The 23091-nt window shown below is 47.1% G+C and overlaps 1 protein-coding gene across 1 annotated transcript in view; it reads right to left on the bottom strand.

Moving 5' to 3' along the window:
• LOC149354393 (nose resistant to fluoxetine protein 6-like) overlaps positions 1 to 23091 on the bottom strand; it is a 62541-nt gene that overhangs the window by 19067 nt on the left and 20383 nt on the right. The window contains exons 4-9 of the mRNA XM_089575976.1: positions 22136 to 22220; positions 16019 to 16107; positions 14447 to 14626; positions 13628 to 13721; positions 12038 to 12124; positions 2179 to 2347 (exon numbers count right to left, since the gene is read on the bottom strand). Of these exons, the coding sequence (XP_089432102.1) occupies positions 2179 to 2347; positions 12038 to 12124; positions 13628 to 13721; positions 14447 to 14626; positions 16019 to 16107; positions 22136 to 22220 (704 nt within the window). The remainder of the gene's footprint in view (positions 1 to 2178; positions 2348 to 12037; positions 12125 to 13627; positions 13722 to 14446; positions 14627 to 16018; positions 16108 to 22135; positions 22221 to 23091) is intronic.

The raw sequence follows: 23091 nt of genomic DNA, 5'->3' as shown, positions 1-23091 counted from the left end.
ATGAGCTTATTAAACAGAATTAAAAAAATACTCTGAGGAGCGCCACAAGAAGCGAAACCATATGTTGTTGGCTTCGTCCAGCTCCGGTTCTTTTATCGTTGGCTCATGTTACTTCAAACACGTTGTGTATGGAGTCAGCGCGCGGCGGCAGCAGCGGCCACCTGCGCCTTCACCGATTACGAGAACGCATTTGACTCAGCGGAAACCTCAGCAGTCATACAAGCATTGCGGTATCAGGGTGTAGAAAAGTCTTATGTGAAAATACTGGGAGATATCTAAAACGACGGCACCGCTACCATAATCCTCTATAAATTCAGCAATAAAATTACAATCAGGAAGGGCGTTAGGCAGGGAGACACGATCTCGGCAGTGCTATTCATCGCGTGTTTACAGGAGCTGTTCCGAGGCCTGGATTGGGAACAGTTGTTGATAAAAGTTAATGGAGAATACCTAAGTAATTTGCAATGCGCTGATGACATTGCCTTGATAAGTCACTCACGAAATGAGCTGAAAAGCATGATGAATTGTTAGACAGGCCGAGCAGAACGGTGGGTCTTAAAATTAACAAGCACAAAACCAAAGTAATGTTCAACTGTCTCGCAAGGGAGCAGTTCACAATTAGTAGTGTGGTGCAGGAAGTGGTAAGGGAGCACGTCTACATAGGGCGGGTAGCGGCCGCTGATCCAGACCATGAGATGGAAATAACTAGAAAGAATTAGAATGGGGTGGAGCGCATATGGTAGGATCTCTCAGGTCATAAATGGCAGTTTACCAATACCCCTCAAGCTAAAAGTACACAACAGCTGTTTCTTACTGGCACTCAAGTATGGGACAGGAACGTGGAGGCTAACGAAAAAAGTTCAGCAGAAGTTATGGACAGCACAGCGAGCTACGGAAAGAAAAATTATAGGTCCAACGTTAAGAATTGAGAAGCGGGCGCAATGAGTGAAGGAACAAATGCGTGTTAATGATATTGTAGTTGAAATCAAGAGGACGAAATGGGCTTGGGCAGGGCATGTAATGCGAAGGCAAGATAATTGCTGGCCCTTAAGGTTAGCGGAGTGGATTATAAGAGAAGGCAGACAAGAAGGCAAGACACTTGAGTTTCTAGATGTTAAGGGTCCCTGCCTGGTTTCATCGCTGTTTTCTCACTGTCTCCGGTGTCTTTTCAGTGTTCGCCCTCCTGTGCTGACTTTACCATTCCGTGAGTGCGATGGAGGCCTTAATATCAATTTTTGAGTTTCGCCTGCATGCGGCTGTATGCGTGCGTACTTGCTTATTTTCACCTTCTTATACCTTTCCTGACTGCAACGTTCTTATCTGCTTACTTGTTGTTCAGCCGTTATGCCCTTGTCCATTGTGCATTGTTCACTTCTGCTCATATACTCGTATAACAATTTACAGCGATTATGCTTGCCCCTTAATGTTGTCGATCCTGGCGTGTGCGCTGTGTTTTCTATTTTATGCATTGGGTGCTTTGTACTTTTGTGTCTTGATGATCTTTATATCGCCTGTACCAGTGGTTTGTTCCAAAATTAGGGGGAGGATCAGTGTAATTGGGGCGACAGAATGCGATAGAATGCATTTAATTCTTGAGCGTTTCTTATTGTTTGATGCGGCCATCCTGCGATGGCTCAAATCTTCCGCCGTTCCGTTCCACTTCATACACATCGGATGGCGCTTCATTTCGCCTTTCTTGCACATTGCGTTTTGAAGCTCATGAAAGTTGATAATGACGACGATATCGACAGAAGAACGCCAGAAACTAGCAACTTGGCAAGTGGTATAGTAGGCTGCGTCATCGCCGCAGCCTATCATGCCGTGAGTTATGCCGCAGTGGGCAAATGCAGAAGCCAGCGAAGCTGAACTGTTCGCGCAGCCGCGGGTTCGTATCCTGCTCACGGCTAACTATATTTTTTATTTCTCACCTAGACAGGGTGTGACTACGCTGGCAGAAAGCAGGTTGTCGCTGCTGTGAGACTTTATGTTCTATCGCACAATATGTGAAAAGGAGTACCTCTGCCTCTACCAGGTACCAACGTCTCTTTTCATGCTAACTTAAATAAACACAAGAATCTTTGCTCTTTCAGAATCATGGATGGGAGAATCAGAATCAAAGGGCGACAACCTGCTCTCCCCGCATGGCTTCAGCATAAGCAAGCACAGATGAATACTCACCCTTCGTTCATTCTCCAGCCTCCAGTTGCGAATCTGCACCACTAAATCCCACCAGTGGTCCCGCACCTCGGCGTAGAACTTGTCGTAAAATTCTTTCGAGTTTGGACCGGATGCTATCAGAGGCAGCAAGTGCATACACATGATCACGAAGAACAGCGGAATAGTGGTCCTGCAAGAAGAATAGCGTAGTTTTCATCGCAGATGAAGTATATTCGAGAGACCCAAAAGCTCTTCTCCGGTACTAAGCTCCCTCTGTCATATGCATTTGTCAGGAAAGGGCAGAATGTGTCCGGAAGGTTGCATGATGATACTGTTGCGGATTTATGCCAACATTGGATGGTTGTTTGGCCTCAAATAAAATGGCACAGCAAGAGATGTTGTCGGGCTAGTTGGCTTGATACTCGTAATGTCATGAAAGGCTGTGCGCAAAAAAAGACGACACGAAGAGAGAAGACATGGCAGGACGAGCGCAAACTAACAACTGGTTTATTCATAAGTTGACACCTCTAAATATAAGACGATAAGGTGCACGTGCGGCGGATACACCCACGGCATGCCTGGTTAAACGTGATAACACCATCGTACCGTACAAGATAGACCTTAACAAAGCTGACTCGCTTCTATACAAGGTAAGAGACGTATCGCTGACGCAATTTGTGTATTCTTCATCAAGAAGGATTCCATTTTTTCTCGTGCCGCGGCGTTGCTGCCCTGACCAAGGATCTTGATCTCATTCAGTCGCGACCTGCACTGCATTTTCTGCAACGTTCGGCCAAATTCGTGCCACTTTCCTTGCCACTTAATCTGCGCTCATGCTCCCCTGCACAATCCTTCACTCCGCGTCCTGTTTGGCCAATGTAGGCCTTTCCACACGTTAGTAAGATATCTTATACAACGCCTTTTGCGCATCTAACAAAGGGCTTGCCATGCTTTTTGGCGCATCCGGCCGGCCTGGTACTCTCCTTTGCCGCGATTGAGCAAAGTCGGCCTAACTTCAGAGGTGCTGAGAACACCATAGGCACCCCATACCTATTGGCCACCTTATTCAAATTGTGTGCCACAGTATGCATGTAAGGTACTACTGCAGGCTTCGTACCCTCCTTTGGGGCACTTTTGCGCGCTTTTCCTTTCATTTTTTTGCATGAAAGTTTCATTCACCGCTGTCAGGAACGTGTAGGGGTAGCCCGCAAGTGTTCAGCCTGGACACTTGTTTTATGAAACTTTCACCCATTCTGTGCGGACACGACATCTTGAGTGCAGACTCAAGGCACATTGCACCAACGCCTCTCTTCACTGTCTTGGATTGTGGTGACCTTGATTGTGCTGATTGTGCTTTTAGACAACATGGTAAATGTTTTAACCTCTACCCATGAGGTACCAAATGATAACAGTCTACAGCAGTCTACAGTTTTTGGACATCAAAATGTTGCTCTCAGAAAAGCATCTGTGTTGGATGTACCATCCCCGAGTTGCGAAAGACCTTATGCCGCATGGGTCAGCACAATCCAAGACAGTGAAGAGAGGCGTTGCTGCAGTGTGCCTTGAATCTGCACTGATGAAGTCGTGTTTGCACAGAATTGGTGAAAGTTTCATAGAACAAGTGTCCCGGTTGAAAAATGCAGGCTACTCCTACACTATCCTGACAGCGGTGAGTGAAACTCTCATGCAAAAAATGAAAGGAACCGCGCGCAAAAAAGGACCCCAAAGGAAGGTACGAAGCCTGTAGTGGTACGTTACATGCATAAGGTGGCACACAATTTGAAGAAGGCGGCCAATAGGTATGGAGTGCCTTAGGTGTTCTCAGCGCCTCTGAAGTTAGGCCGACTTTGCTCAATCACGGCAAAGGAGAGAACCAGGCCGACAGGATGCGCCAAAAAGCATGGCAAGCCGTTTGTTATATGCGCGAAAGGCGTTGTATATGAGATCTCACTAACATGTGGAAAGGCCTACACTGGCCATACAGGACGCTGCGTGAATGATCGTGCAGGGGAGCATGATTTGTGAAAGACATGAGAGCGCAAAACGGCATGAGCAGCGCTCGTCCTGTTCCCTTACTCGTCCGTGTTGCCGTTTTGCGCTCTCATGTCTTTCACGAATACGCACCAACAAGGCCAGCTTCAAGTACTTCTCAGGGGAGCATGAGCGCACGTTAAGTGACAAGGAAAGTGGCACGAATTTGACCGAACTTTGCCGAAAATGCCAGTGCAGGCCGCAACTGATTGAGATCAAGATTCTTGGTCAGCGCAGCAACGCCGTGGCGCGAGAAATAATGGGAACCGTCTTGATTAAGAATGCACAAAATTGCGTCAGCGATTCGCCTCTTACCATGTATAGAAGCGAGTCAGGTTTGTTAAGACTTATCGTGTAGGGTATGATGGCGTTATCACGTTTACTTGGCAAGCTGTGGGTGTATCCGCCGCGCGTAAACCTGATTGTCTCATATTTAGAGATGTGAACTTCTGAATAAACCGGTTGTTAGTTTCCGCTCGTCCTTTCGTGTCTTCTCTCTTTGTGTCGTGTTTTTTTGCGCATTACCTTTCATGGCATTACAAAAATGGCGCACACCCACCAGGAGGGAGTGGCCAAGGCACAGGCAGTGAACTGCTGAAAAGAGGAGCGTTTATAGAGGAGGAAAATGAGTAGTGATAGGGTATAGGCTGACAGAATGGACGAAGCAACGACAGAAATCGAAGACGGGATGATGGCTTTATGTGCAAATTCGCATGCAACACATGTAATGGTTCATCTTTGCACTGACTGAAACCGAGAAAAAATAATTTAAGAAAATAAATTTTAGAAAACCAAGAAAATAGAAATAAATGATAAAAAATAATTAAAATTAGCATGGGAGTCGCTTTGTTTTTAGAAGAAAACTTTGTACACCACAGTGCGCATTCCTGTTGCTGCGTCCAAGCGAAGAAGCGCCAAAGGAAAGAACAACCGCGGTGGATACAGGCAGCACCAGCTGGTGAAACAATTTCTATAGGCGCCTCCTTAAAGAAGAGAAGCGGCGACAGAATAGGAGGTAGAGATCCACCGTCTCAGGCTCGGCACGAAATAGGCACAGTGGAGAAACCGCCAGGCCAGATCTATGCAGGTAGAAATTTATGCCTACAGTCTCTGTCCAGAGGAACAGGAGGAGGCATGAGTGTGCGCGAAACAACCAGAGCAGAGAAGAATAAACTTGTGCCGCATTATTTTTCATTGCGTCAGCGATACTATTTTTTCAGAGACATTTACGCAACGAGCTCTAGTTCCTCGATTTGGTGCGACAGCGAGGAAAACGCCTTTATTAGGCTTTCTATGCACAGATTTACAGTCTAGCGAAAGAGAAAGAGGGGTGGGGGGAGGGGGGGAGAGATCACTGCATGGTTTGCGATATACCAGAAGAGAAAAGGTGAACGCCGTCGCGGTGAGCGCTCCCTGAAAGCATCATTCCTCAAACTGCCCCTCTGTGTGGATTGCCACGACCGCCACCTACGTCGCTGAAAGTCTACCGCTTCTCCCATAATCTCAGCCAAAACCTCCTTCATTTCAGTGCCAATCAGATCAAAGTCAGTTGCAGCAGATCATTCCATCATCCACTCCCTTCTGTTCCGCTCTCTCATTCGCTATTGTTCATGCCTGCACCGCACGGGCAGTGAGAGGGAGGGACCACCTGCTGACTGCAGACATACCACGGGAAATAACGAAGAAATGCTTGTTTTCTTTTTTTTGTAAGGGAGTGTTTTATAGAGGAGCAGTTGGCAGTAAAGTCAGCACCTCGCTTCAACGCAAGCTTCTACCTCCACCTACGTAACGCCACATAGCGACGAGTAAGGGAACCAAGGTGGCCAAAGAAATTCCACTGCGAGGCAAACGATGTCGCTAGTATTTAGCCCCGTAATGGGCACATTTTTGTTGAAAAACGCCATTAAAACGGTTATTTAATATCCGAGTTGCCATCTGTGAACATCGAAACAAAGATCTTTTGCGAGTACCACTCGCGTTGAACCGGACACAGGGTGCCGTAAAACACACAAAAAGCTGGATTCGTCATGAGAGCCAGAAATGACAGTCGGCTTATGACGAGCCCGGCAAGTTCGACTGGGAGTTTGAAGTGGTACTGTAATAAGGGAGTAATTACTCTTTGGCATCCATCCGAGCGCAGCCATACACGGCTACAACGGAAAGCTATACAGCTTTCTCAGAAACTTCGTAGTTAAAGAAAAATTCGCCGTTGACAATGTGCCGCATCGTCGACTGGCCACTGCGGGCCACCACAAGCCAGGAATATCCTTTCGAATCCAATAGCGGCTTCCGGTATACTGCCTGCCAAGAACTGTCATGCCAGCTAGTACGCAATGAAAGCGCCTTTTCGACGTAGACTAATTTTTCAGCGTGTGAAATGTCCTATCGCTTAAGAGATCAATTCGTTTGGTACTTGTGTTTGCAGTCTGAGCGGACAGGCTGAGGCCGTTGATTGTGCCGCCAAGTACGTTTTCATGATGCACCAAGAATGAAGCTATATGTCTCCTGCTTGTGCTCTTGAGTGGACACAAGTTGGATTCGGGTAACAACGAATACCTGTGGTTCTCCAAGCTTAAAACCCATTCACAAAGCTTTGTTGAAGTTCGAACATGCCCAGCAACGCCTACGGGGCTTGCAGTACAAATACGTTTTTAAAATCTCAGTCGTCGTTTGAGTCGGGTTCACAGGTTTGACTCAGCTGTTGAACCTCACGAAGGATGCGACTAATCCTCCAGTCGCGTACTAACATTACCTTTTAGAAGCTTTTTCAGAAATCACAGTGCAGTGATGTACCGCTTGAACGAATTTAAATGAACCTTGAGGAAATGTTTGCGCAGGCGAAAGTTCGCTGAACGCAAGGGGGGTTGATTTTAATGCGCTGAATTTATTATCCAGCGTTCCGAGAAATATTATTGTCTTTCATTTCAAAAAAACATACAGATCCACGCCTGTAATGCACATCTAGCCCAACAATATTTCGTTTAATGCAGAGATTTTCTGTTGAACATTAACGTGCAGTTGCTTCGTCGTCTTAAACTGTGCGAGTTCTATGCAGTTGGTCCCTTATGTCCGCTGCCGAGTGGTAAAAGCGTTCACCTCAGTCAACAAAAAACATTAGTTCGCCACGCACTGAAATTCTCGTGAAGCGAAGACTGCGACCAAAGCAAGTGCACTAGCCAACACGTACGGTTACTGGTGAGGCTAGCCTACAAGCCAAGTGCGTATTCATACTAGAGTTATACCAACCTAAAGCAGATATGGCACTACGCTGTCTCGCAAGGGAAACTACGCTGCTGCGAATTTTCGGAGTCAAACTGCCCGCAATTTCGGCACTGGAAATTGCTGCAAGTCATTAGAAACGATGAATTGTGACGCGGAAAGGCTACGTTAGCGTCTTCTCAGATGTTCACTGAAGTGATCGCGGACGTTCCCTCAAAATCCTTTATACTCATTTGTATTAGTTACAACCACGTAACAATGGGAAGCCTCACGAAATTGAAATAATCTGGAAACATTGCTGTAGTGGCGCTCGTTAAAGTTATATTTGACTGTCATGGCCGACAGTACTAACAATAGTAATAACAGCCCAACTCGGCATTGTATTTAGGAGCCGGTGTAGAGGTTTAAGGGTTGGCCCCTTTGATGATTTCTTCCTACTTGCTTACTTTCCGAACAAGCTCAGCGTCCGTGAAACCGAGGAAAGCATGACGGCAAAATATTATATTTTTTGAAGGAGGGAATTTAGAACTATTTAATGTAGAGAGATTCTCACAGAGAGTGTAAGAGAGGCAGCATGCCGCCGGTAGGAGCCAAAAACCCGCCTTCCGCATGTCACGTACGGTGATCCAGCAACGCAGCATCGGCGGTGGCTTTCCTTCCTACTGCTGTGTAACCTATTTGCTGTAAGTTCTTAAGCACAGCCTAAGCCTAAGCACATCTACCTGCGTGCCAAGTTCCACGCTGAGTGTGATTGAAGGTGGAAGGTGCCAATTGTACTAAGAGCTCGTATCCTGGCTTTGGCATCAAGGCTGCCAGAATTGACACCGTCGGTACGATGGTAATAGCTGGTGATAGGGAAGATGACTGGTTCGCTTAGGTACTTAAGAAAAAGGTCAACACTTTTTAAATTAAGGGCGTCCAAAGGAAATGTTCTTGAAGTAGTAAAGCGTTTAATTTTTCTCACCGCCGTTTGCGTTCCTGTGCAGATGTGTCTGATTACATCTACCGTCTTACGGTTGGGTTATTCCATATCAACTGATCAAGTCATTGGGCTCGACCATCTTCGATTTCTTTGAAAATGTCGCCGCTTATTTAATTACTGCGACAAACATCATCCGAGCTTGTTTTTAGCGAAAAATAATTTTTCGCTTCATTGCCGCCATCCTAGTCTGCAATCGGTAGCATAACAGTTTTACAAAAAATTTATTAAAAACAAAACTTTTCGCCCATTACTACGAAACTTTTTTATACAAGTAAAAAACATTGCTCTTTAAAACCTGTTCAAGTCGATTGAATTTGTGAACTGTTTTAAATATCAAACACGTGTAGGGGTGCTTTTATTATCTGTCATCGGAGAGACCGAGCCGCAGTGACTGATCATGCAGCGTATTCAGGCGCAGCCAGCACCAAGAGAGCGGGGCGACTTCTTTGTCTTCAGGCGATGCGTAGCATCCGTGCATGCCGGTAGCGTCACACGTGACAGTTTGTGCGCTGCAGTTTCCCCCGGTGGAAAAGAAGCCAGCCTGGAGGCTTATGGGGAAGAAAGCACAGAGGGGTTGTAGTACGGCTTCAATCGGTTGACGTGGACGGTTTCGAGGCCATAGCGACGCAAGTCCGCAGAGAGTGCAACGGGCTCAACTATATAATTGACAGGAAAGGTTTACTTAAGAACCCGGTAAGGACCTTAATATCGGGAAAGCAGTTTCCCAGAAAGGCCCGAAATTGTAGGAGGGACCCACAGACGCGCAAAGGCGTCTGCAGTTTCTGTCCGTGTTTCCTGATCCTCCTGCCAGGCGGCGACTTCATTCTTCTGTTCTTTAACCCTGCCCTTCAGCAGATTTTTGCATTGGTGAAGCCGGCAGAGCCCAAGCTTCGCGCAACGTTGGTTACGAGCAGTAGAGTGCTGGTTTCGTATATATTTGCGGACGGCGGGTAAGTGTGCTGCAGTGAAGAGGAAGCACGGAACATAAAAAGCCGAGGTTGAACGCAGGGACTCAACTTTAAAAATTACTTTCTCGCTTGAAACAACAAAAAAAGTTTTATTGACTAAAACAAAATCCTCAGATTATGGCCACGGTGCAAAAAAAACAATAAAGTTATTTCGCCAAAAACAAACTGAGATAATGTTTGTCGCCGCTTATCAAAAAAAAAAGATTCTTACTAGAAGACATCAAGGTTGTGCACAACCGTCCAAGTGCAATAAAACGGTCGTAAAAACGGAAACGCTAGCAACGGAGATTTGAGGAATCGCGTCCGAGCCCATGCCGGACTTGGTCACTCATAAGTGAGCAACGGGGTTTTACTTTCAAGAGCCGAATAGATGTCGCTTGGAGAGAATCATCAGTTGTTTCTACAGCACTAGCTATCTTAGCCTACATCCCCCAGTTTGCAACAGTGGACGTAGCCAGTGTCGACGGTGTCATTCTGTCCGCATCGTGCCCCATGCTAACATCGTCTTCATCAGGTGGGGTCAGCAGATGCGACAAAAAGGCCGCCAAACACCCCAAAACGCCTCTCCAGAAAGCATTCGGCAATGTCCGTAGACACGGCATGAGCGTCTGCGCAGAAGCGCCGCCGCAGTTACAAAAAGCTGCCAACGGTGACGTGGTGCATCATTCGTGTTGCGGGAGGGTCACTCATATAGCCAAGGCGGCTCGTCTTGCTCGGAACGCTGCACGTGTGTGGTTGGCTAGAGGCACAAATGTGCGAAGCGTTGAGCAGAGGGCGTGCGCTACGAGACGCTGCCTGCAAACGCGCTGCGCGACAAGATCCTTAAGTCCTTTTCCACACATTCCTGACATAATAAAGCTCTCATATGAGCCAGCCCAAAACATAAAAACAATCGTTGGAGCAGTATTCGTGGGAACATTATTGCGTTAAATCATGTCGTGGCCCAGCTAGCGCTGGTCACGCGTCCTGCCATTCGGTAAACGGCTCTAACCTTTCATTTCTTGCCCCGTGGCAGGAGGTGAGGCACGCCTGAGTGTTTCGGAGTGGTCTCCTGCCAATGTATGCGCCTAATTAAACGAATAAAATTGTTCCCGCTTGACGCTGCCAAAGCAAGCGGAACAGAGCATGGTATGTGAGGCATGAAACTATGTCGACTTCGTTTTAAGTGCAAAGGAAAGCGCTTTTTCATCGAGGCCTTCCACCGAAGTAATGAAAACTGGAGTGGACACATTAGCTCTACCTTATGGATATGGCGAGATAACGTTAATGGATTGATGCCCATATATGCGGAATTGGACATTTTCTAGTTTGCATTCATAGGTCCCTGGAGAGTCCTCATAGCGGTCCTGACAGAGTGGTGCAGCAATTAAGATATGCGCCGCTGCCACGGCAGGTGGCTGCTTCATACGGAGCTACCGGTGGGGATTGTGAGACAAAGGTTGTTCTTACCGAGCAGCCTCTCGAGACCAATCTTTGAATTAACTGCCACCTGTCATGGTGAACAGCTTGCTCACAACTTGGTGGGCAGGTTTTGATGACGTCACAAGATCCCGTGACCTGTCCACCAGCCCGCCTCGTTATTCTTCCTCTCAAAGAATTATAAAAACAACATAAAAGAAAGAGAGGGGGAGCTAAGACCTAGCAGGTGGGTCATCTGCTAGGTGGCCCACCTAGGTTCTTTCTCTGGGGATTTTTAACGCGACAGCGTTAAGGCTTCCCTCCTGCAGAAAATATGGCATCGCTATCGTCATCGGTGTTGTGAACGAAATATCACCGGAGAAGCAGCCTAGGTGGACAACCTAGGCCACGTGACCTTGTGACGTCGTCACAACCTTTACTTCGGATTGAGAACAAACTCACCACCGTGCCAGGTGACAAAGCGCTGAGTGAGATCTAGGAGCAGACCAGTTGAAAATGATTGCTCACCAGAGGTTCCTCAGGAAGAGCAAGCTGCGTCACACAAGCCCCAACAATGGCAGCATCTGCCATCGCCAATGCACAGAACTGGCAATTACAGGCGCAGTGGCACCTCACTTGACAGCTGCACTAGTGCGCCAGGAGTGGTGTGGGTACTCCCTGGGATCTTTGAATTTAAAGTAGAAAGTGACTAATTACACATATATAGACATTAATCCATTAACGCTATCGCTTCATACCCCTAATGCGGATTTCAATGTCCTGCAATTTTTTCGTTCACGCCCACGCCGAAGACGACAACGACGACGCCAACGACGTCGCCGGTTCTTCCGCTGAACGGGACCCGTAGCGCAATTGTTTTAAAAGAACTCGAATGAACTAAAGTAGCGCAGGGAGAAAGATGTGTGTTATTTCGTTCCTAAAACAATAAGTGTGAAGGAACATGTACATCAGGACATAGTTAAGACGCTGTTGCTAAGTGCCTCCCATGCCCACGATTGCCCTTGAGCGACACGGGCCTCGACTCGCGCTTGTGATGCCGTCAAACATGCGTGTACATATTCTCATTTTTCTTGTAACCACACCGTCACCCATAACGACCCTCTTTCTTCTCCTCTTCCCCTACCACAGTACAAATTAGCAGACCTATTTGCCCTGCCAATCATTAAACTTGTCTCTCTCTATTGGCCTCTGATCCTCTTGTGAGCGTACAGGGCAAAACGTAGTGTATAAACCTTGAATTCTCTTGTGAAAGTAGGCTTACCTAATGCACCGTCTGAAGAGTGCAACAGCGGCCACGACAAAGCGGTTCTTGTTCTGCTTATTCAGCACTTCGTAGAGGAGATACCCGCTGCAACAAATTATATTAGAATAATTGGTCATTTAGGACAGGCCAATATACTCTAAACAATGACAAAAAATCAACCACAACACGACGGATGGATGCGTTGAATTGTTGACTATGTAATGATGCCAAGGTGCAGTGCTTTGAAGCATGTTTTGGCATGTGCTCTAATTACCTCTTCCTCGATAAAACCTACCACAATACGATGAAACCATGCTAAAATAACAAAAGAAATCTTATTACGGAGTGAAACAAAACTCAAATATTTCAAATTATTCCCAACTTTCTGTTCTTTTTTTCCTAATTTGAAAAGTATTCGTGTTAGCTGTGGAGTTGAAGGAGAGAGAGGATTAACAATGCGTAACCTGGAAAGCCTGCACTGTGTGTCTAAACAAACAACGCACACGGCTGCGGAGGCTGCAGTTAACTACGGGTAACCATGGGACCATCCTGTAATTTGCTTACTAGCGATCAGGTCGATTTACTACTCCTCTTCAGTGTAAAGTTCTCCGAATAAAATTGAACTACAGCAGAATCACTCATCAAAAAAAACGAAACCGCTCATTCAAGCTATGCTTCTTGCTTGTGCATCGCATCGACATCAGCAATCGTTAAATCCGGTTGGAGCTGTTACGATCTGAACAATTGGAGACGGGCGTCATCATCATCATCATGATAATCAGCCTGACTACGTCCTCTGCAGGCCAAGGGCCTCTCTCATGTCTCTGGATGTTATTAATTTCAAGCGAGCAGCTTTCTTTGGCTCCCATGACAGCTTATTTCATGCCACCAAGAGTTACGCGAAAGTGGCCCAAGGTAAAGGTTCTGGGGAATGGGGGACAAACGGTGTAGGAGGAATGAGTGAAGTCTAGTGGTTTAGAGGCGAGTGAGAGGCAATGATGGTGTGACTTCTGGCACCCTGTGTGCAGCAATGGCAATGCTCACGTCTGGAACTATTGCGATAATATTAGTGGCCGGTGCTCAGCAACGGCAGTGTTGCCTTCGTGCCAGGAAGAAGTGTTGGGTTATTGTCCCGTCATAGGAAATGAAAACTTCCCAAAAATACCACCAAAGTGTCTCCTCATCCACGAATAAATGGAGGAATGCCGTCGTTCACATGCCGAGAAAGCACCATCATTGCGCAGCGCAGAGTCCTAAGAAGAGAACGTTATCTACAGCAAATAATGTGAGGAGGAGGAGGAGGCAGAGGAAAAAAAAACTTTACCGAAGAGCAGCACTAATGAATGTGACCCTGTTTCTTCCCTCGCCGAAATGTGTCTTTACTTTGTCTTTGTCGTTGCAACCAAATCATGCGCGTATCGTTAGATATCATTGAAGTCTCAAGCAGGTTATCTTAGGAGTCTTGCTGGTACCTACGTCGGATCCCAGTGATGCGCGGACAATCGCGGATAAATTCAGCGCATAAACAAAGCCATTCGCTTACTTAGAAGTCTTCGATGGTTTCTGCATGGTTATTTTATGCTGCTCTAAAATAAGTACTTAGCTTACCTTAGAAAGAAAAAGGTATCCACGCACAGAAAGGCTGCCGTTATAATGGGGCTCTCCCAGCGCTCGAACAAGAGGATCGCATTAATGATTCTCGCTGAAAAAAAAACAGACGGATTTTTTTTTTATTCATGAGGTGTTCCGTTGTTTTATCCTTTGTCTGCAATGTCAACCTCACAGCTTTCATGAACTTTCCCAAATGACACTTTTTCAAACGTACATTAAAAACCACGCTAAAGGAAATGTAAACAGAGATATGCATGTTTCATGCTCTTTTAGGCGTATGCTTTGTCACCACTACGTCCGCCGCATCATTCGCAGATACATGCGGTGTGTGCGTTATGCCGCTGCCGGAGGTTTGCCGTTCGGTACAAGAGTGATGAGCTATTTTGACTTCCCGCATGTTCAGGGCGTAAGCAGTCATTCCGAACCTATTGATCGACTCCACTCGCCGCTCTCGAATGTCACTTTGTGTTTTTCACAAGCAGTGCGTTTCGTTTGGAGAAGTAAGCTGCAGCGCATGTTTTGGCTCGTAACCATTTCAGTGTAGTTATGAACTGCAGTTAAGCGTTAGGCTTGGCATTTAGAAGCTATATCGAAAGGAGTATCGTGGCGCGGAATAATTTACTCACTAAAGAATACTCTGAAGTGAAGACCTGTGGAACTAACACTTGCAACTTTGCTTGGCTGCGCGGAAAGTAGGTGTAAATAGCTTTGTCTTCTGATTATTTTACATGTGATTGTTAACTTATCTTTAAAGTATCACACGCTGCAGGTCAAAACAGACGAAAAGCAAAAACAACCTGCAGCCAGGTGCCTTACACGTATTTTCGGAGACTAAGACGTACGAATGTCCGAGGCAAATCCAGAACATGCTCAAAAAGCGGAGGCCGTGTATAAACTGGTAGCAGGAAGTCTCCGAGTTCTTATCTTTGTTGGTTGTCAGAAGCAGCCTGGTGTTTGACATTGCTGAGAACGCCACGATGCACTGGTAGAAAACGGCTAGAAGTAGAAAAGGAAGAAAAAGAAAAATGCTTTCACACCCATGCACATCAAAACACTCTGTGCTCTGCACCTATGCGTGTTTAATACCACTGTGAACGAGAGTCCCGTGTACAAAAGAATTATGCCTTAACACTGCAGATCGTTTTGTTGACGTCTTTGCTGTGGCTGCGTGAGAGTATGGCAGCACTTCAGCAGTGTCGCAAGGTCGCAGTTTTAAAGATTGAACAGTGTAAGTTCGTGAAGCAGTACGGCAGTTACATTGCCAGTAGGGGGAAAACATAAAAGTGTATTAAATAAGGAAAATCATATTAGGCTTTAAAGCAGAGGAGTTAAATGCTGCAAAACCAGCTAATAGCACACTTTTAGATCACTACTTTTTTATCGAGGTATAGTTTTACAGCGCTAATGGAAGACGGGCGCATAGAAAGACAACTGAAAGGACGGGCAATGAACTGGCTTTCTTTTTGTGATCGAGCAATCAAGAAAACTTTGTGTACATGCGCCAAAAGTTCATTCAACTGCCCACTACCGATTTCGTAAGCTAAAGCAAAATTGTGAAGCAAGACTGGCGCAAATAAAAATATAAGTAGCAGCAAGTACACTGTCGCGTGTAAATTCCTAGAAACATCTTTTAGGAAAGGACTTGGCTCCGCTTGCCTCAGGGACATCTCGGTATCACTTTTCAATTACGAAATACATCTACTAAGAGAGATAAGAAAACATTCCTAGAGGAAATATTTCAGGGTAGCTATGTACAAGTGCGATTCACGTGTTAATTCTATCATTAAACTTTTCGCACACGTGCACATCATTTTTTATCCTTGGTGGTTCAGAAACATACAGCTAGCTGGACTACGGAACCCTTTATGTCTGTCGTCTATATATGCGTCCGTTTTCATTTGAGCCTTGACATATTTGTTCCGAAAACGGCCCGGCACACAACGCGCGCTTACGAGAACTAAGACAAGCGATGACGATGATAGGGTGAAAGTTCACGCACCGCTCTTACACCTATATAAAAGTGGAGCAGCTAACTATGCAACTGGATTGATTAGCTCAGCACAATGCGGTTAAGACATCGAATGGGATCTGGCGTAGTCTAACGTTTCTTTACCAAAGCCGATGCGCTAAAATTTTATGCTCATCAGAGGAACACCTGGATTAAAACAGGAAAATTTAAACGCAGTTCCTCCTGAAACGTAAGTTCTTTCTGAAATAAAACACCCTACTATTTTTTTTCAAAGACTTTTTGATTTTGTGTACGATTCTGTAAGTTAACATTTTTGTTGAGGCTACTCGTTCTTTTCCCTATATTCGGCAGTGCTAGTAGTTAAGCTGAAAAGGGTACGCGTTAACCAAATAAAGTAGCACGCAAAACTTTTATCGTACCTGTTTTGCGATTCTTGCGCCACCTTTTCGTGAACACCTCGAAAGCAGTCGCAGCAACGATGACAGTGACCAGTACCACCAGAAATGCTCTGAAAAAACATGCAAATTCTCACACAGACGCCACGTGCAAATAAAAATTCACCGGCGCAGATGATGGGGATTAAAAATACGGCCGTGTAGCCCCCGTCTCCAAGTCAGTCCTTGTGGAACAACACTGGTCTTGTCATAAGCTGGCGCATCTTTTTTTAGACGCTGTAGTACAGTGTGAAAAATATGTGTGAATTATATTTCAAGAAGTTATATTTGGCGGCTGGTGATTACTTGCAAAACGTCCAGTAAAGAGATGATCGCGTTTCCTCCGATGAGGGCAATCGCATGGTTTCCCAGCTTACTGTTGATTGCCATTGAAAGATATGGGAAATATACCTGAATGCACAGCAAGCGTGTTGCTAAAGCCAACAAAATATAACTAGGGGCATAGAGCTGTCTTGGAGCGCACAGGAAAGAAAATTTTATAAAACCTACCACACGCAACACTCTTGAGCACATTTTCATCACAGGTGGGCTCCAAATCAGCTCGCTTTGGACTTTTGTTCGCTTACACCATATGATGACAAATGGCTGATGTCGAGGATTTGGTTGAACATGGTACACATATGCGCCAAACGTGTTAGAAAGTCAAAAGGCAGCAGTTAGCGCCCTTATGTTTTTATCTGCATATCCGAAGTGCAGCGAATCAAGGATAGAGAGGAGGAACAGAAAAGATAAAAAGCGGAAATTTGAAAAAAGATAGCCCCTATGCTCCTTAGTTTCGGTGAGTGTGACTCCCGTCATGTACTATGTCATAAGGAGCACCTCTTTTCAGTCCCTGGTCTGCTGAATAGCTCATCTGCGATAGAGATCTTACCCCTAACTATTTAAGGGTAAGAAAATACTAGTGCACATATTTGTAGAAAGCACTGAGCCCCAATGAATCTAGAATGACAGTGGAAAATAAATTTAATTGTTTTTTTATATTTAGTGCAGTTACTGCACGTATATTCACAAGATATTTCATAATATTGGTCGTTAGGGAAACTCGCCCTAAACAGACAGTTCTACAAAGATTCAGCTTGTTTTTCGCTAATTGGTTTTAATGACCTAAAAAGTATTTCCCAGAGATACCAGGAAATTTTCAGGGTGAATATTTGAGTGCAGTTTAATGTGCGCAGCTGTCGATTTCAAATCTTTTTCTTTTCAAGATATCGTGAATTTGGTGGGCGGGAAGCATTTGGACGTATTTAGCGCCCTTTATCTTAAAAAGCAAGCAAGCTAAATTCCCAAATATTTGTTGTGTAGAGCTGCGTTTATTACGTGTCCTCAGTGAGAAGGAGCCAGCCTGGCGACTTATGGTGAAGAAAGAACGGAAGAGTCGTAGTACGGCATCAATAGGTTGATGTGGATGGCTTCCTGGCCACAGCGACGCAAGTCCGCAGAAGGTGCGGCGAGCTCAACGATGTATTTGAAAGGAGAGGTTTGCTTCAGAATCCGGTAGGGACCATCATATCGGGAAAGTAGTTTGCGCGAAAGGCGGGAAGTTGTGGGGGCACCCAGAGCCACACATGGGAGTCAGCAGGATAGGATGTAGAGGAATCTGAGGACTCGCGGTCAGGTTTTTGCTGCCCCTGGGTCTGCGTGGTAAACGAGCGAGCTGACGGCATTCTTCGGCGTATAATCCAACGATGACCAGCGGGAGTGGGAGAGAGGGGGCCGTAGAGGTCTGTGCCCACGCAGCGAAACGGGCGGGCAGGTCAGGGTAATGGCTGAAATGAAGCAGGTGTGTTGTGAGGAGGAGTTTTACGACGTTGACACGACGGGAAAGACCGTACAAAGTGGCGAACAAAGTGGTACATGCCACGCCAATAGAATCGCAGATGCAGGCGAATGTTGGCTTTCAAAACGATGCAGTGTGCCCACTGGGGGTCCGCATGGAAAGCGCGCAAATGTCGGTGTGTAGATGGCGGGGGATGACTAGGAGCCATTTGCGTACGTGGAACAGGTAATTGCGACGGTAGAGCACGACTCAATACAAAAGTGGCGTGCTTGACGGAGGAGTGCACGGGACGAATTATCAGTAGCGGGAGTCGAACGAAAGTCTGGAAGGGTGGCAACCCAAAGGTCTTTCCGTGGGTTGATGGGCATGTCGGCATTGACAAGCGAGAAGTCGTATGCAGACACCGGGGCAGACGACGTAGCATGTAGTTAGCGGCGAGTGGGAGAGAGCGTCCGGGTCACTATGTGTGATGCCAGAGCAGTAAATGACATGAATGTCATACTCCTCTAATCGCAGAGCCCTGCGAGCTAGGCGGCCTGACGGCTCTTTAGAGAGGCCATCCAGCACAGGGCATGGTGGTCGGGGGCTACAGAGAACGGGGGGCTGTAAACATAGGGACCAATTTTCCAGCGGCCCAAATAATGGCCAAACATTCTCTTCCAGTACAAAAATTTATGGCCTCCGCTTTGCTCAAAGTCCGGCTGGCGTAGGCGACCACAAACTCACAGAAATCAGGCTTGCGTTAGGTGAGAACGGCACCTAGTCCAATACCGCTGGCGTCAGTGTGGATCTCAGTAGGCGCAATCGTGTCAAAGTGACGCAGGATAGGAGGCGAAACAAAAATAGGGCCGAACGCGTCATCGCCACCAGGCGTCCAAGCGGATAGTTTGGAGCTGTCGGCAAGTAGCTGGGTCAGTGGGGCGATGATGAAAGCGAAATTCAAGATAAAGCGGCCAAAGCACGAGAAGTTACCAACGAAGCTGCGGAGCTGCTTCAGTGAGGTCAGCTTCGGAAATTCGGCAACTGTATGATGTTTGGCGGGGTCTGGAAGAATACCGTCTTTAGAAACGACGTGTCGTAAATTGGTGAGTTGTCAGGCAGCAAAGTGGCACTTTTTCAGATTCAGCTGAAGTCCAGAGTCAGTGACACAAGTGAGGACGTGTCACAGTCGGAGGAGATGAGAAGAAAAATCCGCAGTAAAGACCGTCATCGAAATAGCAAAGACAAGTCTCTCACTTGAGTCCATTGAGGAGAGTGTCCATAAGGTGTTCGAAAGTTGCCGGGAGAGTTGCAAATGCCAAGCGACATGATGTTGAACTCCTATAAGTAGTTAGGTGCTGTGATGGCAGGTGTTGAGCGATCAGTGTCAGCCATTGGATTCTACCAGTAGCCTGAGCGCAAATCCAGCGTGGAGAAATACTCGGCTCCCTGCAAGCAGTCCAGAGCTTCATCGATGCGAGGCAGAGGATAGACGTCATTACGTGTGATGTTCGGTAACCAACACAGAACCTGATGGAACTGTCTTCCTTCTTTACGAATGCAAGCAGAGACGCCCAGAGACTATGGAAAGGCTGTATGACGCCCCGAGAAGCATGTCATCAACGTGATCAGAAATGATGCGGCGCTCATAAGCCGACACACGATGTGGGCGGAGGCCTAGAGGGGCGTGTGTACCGGTGTTCATGGTGTGCACGACAGGCATGCGGCCCAACGCAGCCTGAGGAAGATGGAAGGAAGAACTGAAGCTCTGGAGGAGAGCGACGAGTTGATCACGTAGCTCGGACGGAGGGTTAGCGTCAACTGCCTATTGCAAAAAGTCGCGGGGTGGCGGATCGGTCGCAATAACACAAGAGCTGAGCACGCCGACGTCAAAGGAAGCAATGGTATCAAAAATAGGGTAAGGAAGGCAGGAATCAAGTTCTTCAGTACTCCCGATGCACTCACCTCTGAGCCCGGCTGACAGGAACGAAAACGGAATCGAGAAGTAAATTGCACTTTTTACATTGTGGATCTTGCGAATAGCATAAGGAAAACAGCAGGCAGGGGTTGCGGGGAGCAGCTTCTAAAGGCCTGAAGAAAATATTTAAATGTGTGACGCCCGCACAGGAGAGTGGCACGAGGGAAGCAGAAAACGGAAGAATCTGGGTATCAGTCGCGACAAGAAGTTTGGTAGACCGTATAGGAACATCGCACGAGGGGGCGTCAAACAGCGTAAAAAAGGCAATTTCCGCTTGGGCACAGTCAATAACTTCACGATGAGTCGTAAGGAAGTCACATTCTAGGATGATGTGTGGGCAGTAAGAACGAACAATAAACTCAATGCCGTACAAAACATCTTGAATGAGGACACGGGCTGTGCCGGCAACTGAGGGATGAATGCGCTCCGAGGAAACGGTGCGGAGCGAAAAGTCTAAAAGCGGGCTAGCAACTTCGAGGAATCTACGGCAGAAACCTTCACTGATGGTAGATGCTGCAGCGCCAATGTCGACGAGTGCTAGAACTGTGACGCCTTCCACTGACACTACGATTGCATTAGCGGGACGAAACGGAGGACTTGAGGAGTTCGATACAAACGCAGTTCTTGGCCCCGGAACTGCGGCTGTTACTTTCCTTCAAGGGCTGAGTTACAACTTCGTAGCAACGGAGAAGGGGAACGGCGACGAGAGGAAGGCGATCGGCGAGTGGCGTAAATTTGGCGATCCGGGAACACAAAGGGAGGACTGGGCGACGTTCTCGGCGAGGATTGTTCGGCATGGTACGGGTAGAAGCGCAGATCAGGTCGAGAGGGCTGAAGGCGCTGCGACTTGGCCGGGCAAACCATAGGTGTAGCAGATCGGTCGGTTGTCCGCAGTACGCCAAAGGTTCATAGGATGTGCGGGCCCTTGAGAACGGAGCATAAAACGGGGGGGGGGGGGGGGGGGGGGGGGGGGGGACTGAGACGGCAGCGTAGGACGGAGATAAGGGGCAGCCTGGTACCAGAGGTTCACGACGTCCGTAAGGTAAAAGATTATGTTACTCAGCTTGATAGAGTGATGTTGTAGCTGCTGACTCGTTCGTGCGAAGACAGCCAGTCATAAACATCTCGGTCGGCTGTGCCACTGAGAAGGGAATGTTCACGCTGCCGAAGGACGCTAGAACAAAGAACCATGGTTGAACTGCCGCTGGTGTGGGGGCGTTCTCATCTAGCATGGCTAACGCAGGGTGCAGTGTACGGCTCCGGAGTTACATGTTGGTGAGGAATGCACCCCAAACTTCCATTAGTTGTAAGGGTGCGTTTATTATGGGCCCTTAGAGAGACCGAGCCGCAGTGACGGATCTTGTTGTTCAGGCGTATCTAGCACCAAGAGAGAATAGGGCAACTTCTTCGTCTTCAGGCGCTCCGTAGTGTCAGCGCCTGCCGGTAGCGGAACCCGTAACGGTTGGCACACTACACGATATATATAGTAAGGAAAGTTGTCGATTAAAGAATACAAAATAAATTCATTAGCGTTCCACTTTACGCTTAGGAAAATATCATGTATCCCTAGGCGAAGGCACCGAAGAACGGTTTGACCAATTTTAGCGCGTGGCACCGTTCAACAGTTCGGATGACGCGGAAAAAGTCGGACACTTCGCTGGAAGGCTCAGCACGTACGAGGTATGTATTCTGGATTGAGGCATACGGCAGACAACTCGTGCAACTCGGGAAACCTTTTAGATAAAAAGCGGGTTCGAACTGTGTCATGTTATGCCCGAGCACGCATTCCGTTGGCCTTCGTGGAAGCCAGCGCCGTGCGCCCGCCATTCTGCAAAGCAAGCCCGGACTCTCAGACATGTCGCAGTTTGCCGCATGATTCATCCTGGCTCGCCTGGCGCAGTTCCTTTTCAGCGCTAGCGTCGCCTCGAGACTCAATCGACGCTTCGCCGGCAGCCCTTTCCAGGCGTCAAACTTCCAAAGGCCGAGCTCCTCTTGGCCGTTCGTCCAATTCAAATGATGGGCAGTGGTGTGATCTGATTGGAGGGTTCAAACACCTGGCTGCTGCAAGCGTCATTAGAGGGTATAGAAACGGAGGCGCGCTGAGCCGGAGCACGACGGGTAGCAGAAGAGGAGATGCTCTCCTGGGACATCGCCGAGCTCCTTTGTGCTAGACCGGTGTGCTCTCGGTCCTTGCTCCGATTATGTAAAACCCTTGTGCGTGTATAACACTCTATTCATAAAATCCATGACTAAGTTACGCAGTGTGTTAACCGCTCGTATTGGTTGAATACAAGGCTATACATCAGTGAAATTAGCAAAGGAAGACAATTCTTTTTTTTTCACTTACATAATCCAGGCCTGGTGGCGATTTACGCCCTCCTGCTCGCTTGTCACGCAGTCCTTTACAGTGATCGTCAGGGCAGTCCCCACCACTGCGGGTACAAAAGAATCACAAACGCAGTAGGACTCCCACTATAATAACAAAATGACCGCAGCCACGAAGAGCACTTAGGTTACGAAAAAAGCTGCTTGCGTTGCCCAGTCACTGAAAGCATACACTGATTAAACACCAACCTTTACCACTGTTTTCAGGAAATAAAGCAACCAAAGCCATTCAGTGTGACACTTAAAGATAATCCGCTAAAGAAGGGCGCAGGACACTGCTGCCTCGTCAGTTTCTATCTTCGTTTGCTATGCGAGGACGAAGTCTTAGCGACTGCTCGAGAGGAGTTGGCCCACTTTAACCTGCTTTTGCTGGTCCCGATTCCATTAGCAGTCAACGTTGCAAAAGTCAGTTGCGGGACGTTCGTCTTGATTACCAACTTGGAATTATATGAGCTCTGGCAGCGAACCAGATGTTGAGACTTCGCACCCAGATTTGTTGAAGGTTCTAATGCATCGCACCCAGGAATCGTGAGGACAAAACATTGGCTGGCAGAAGAGCGCAGACGGTAGCAAAGCTTTACGACCTACGTATACTCACGAAAATGTTCACTGCAGCTCTGCCTCCCGACCAAGCTTCCTGGTATTAATACCAGCAGGCTGACCGTGCACATCCCCCGTATACTTGCAGCCTTTTCGAGCGATTGGCTCGCGGAATTGTACGGAATTAATTTTTCTTGCGATTTAAGGATCCTATAAATGTTTGCTTCGAACTATGCACCGGGTGACTTTTTTAACGCTTGTAGGTTAAAAAAATCGGTGAGATACCTGCAGGTGAATTGTACACGGCGGAAATTGTGTATCGGATATGGATCAACAATTAGAAGATCAATTATTCAAAATAACTGATAAATCGCTTAT

Source organism: Amblyomma mixtum, chromosome 3 (assembly GCF_055824585.1).
Source record: "Amblyomma mixtum isolate Tamu chromosome 3, ASM5582458v1, whole genome shotgun sequence".
NCBI classification, from domain to species: domain Eukaryota; kingdom Metazoa; phylum Arthropoda; class Arachnida; order Ixodida; family Ixodidae; genus Amblyomma; species Amblyomma mixtum.
The sequence above is the reverse complement of the archived record's forward strand: the minus strand, read 5'-3'. Positions and strand labels throughout refer to the sequence as shown.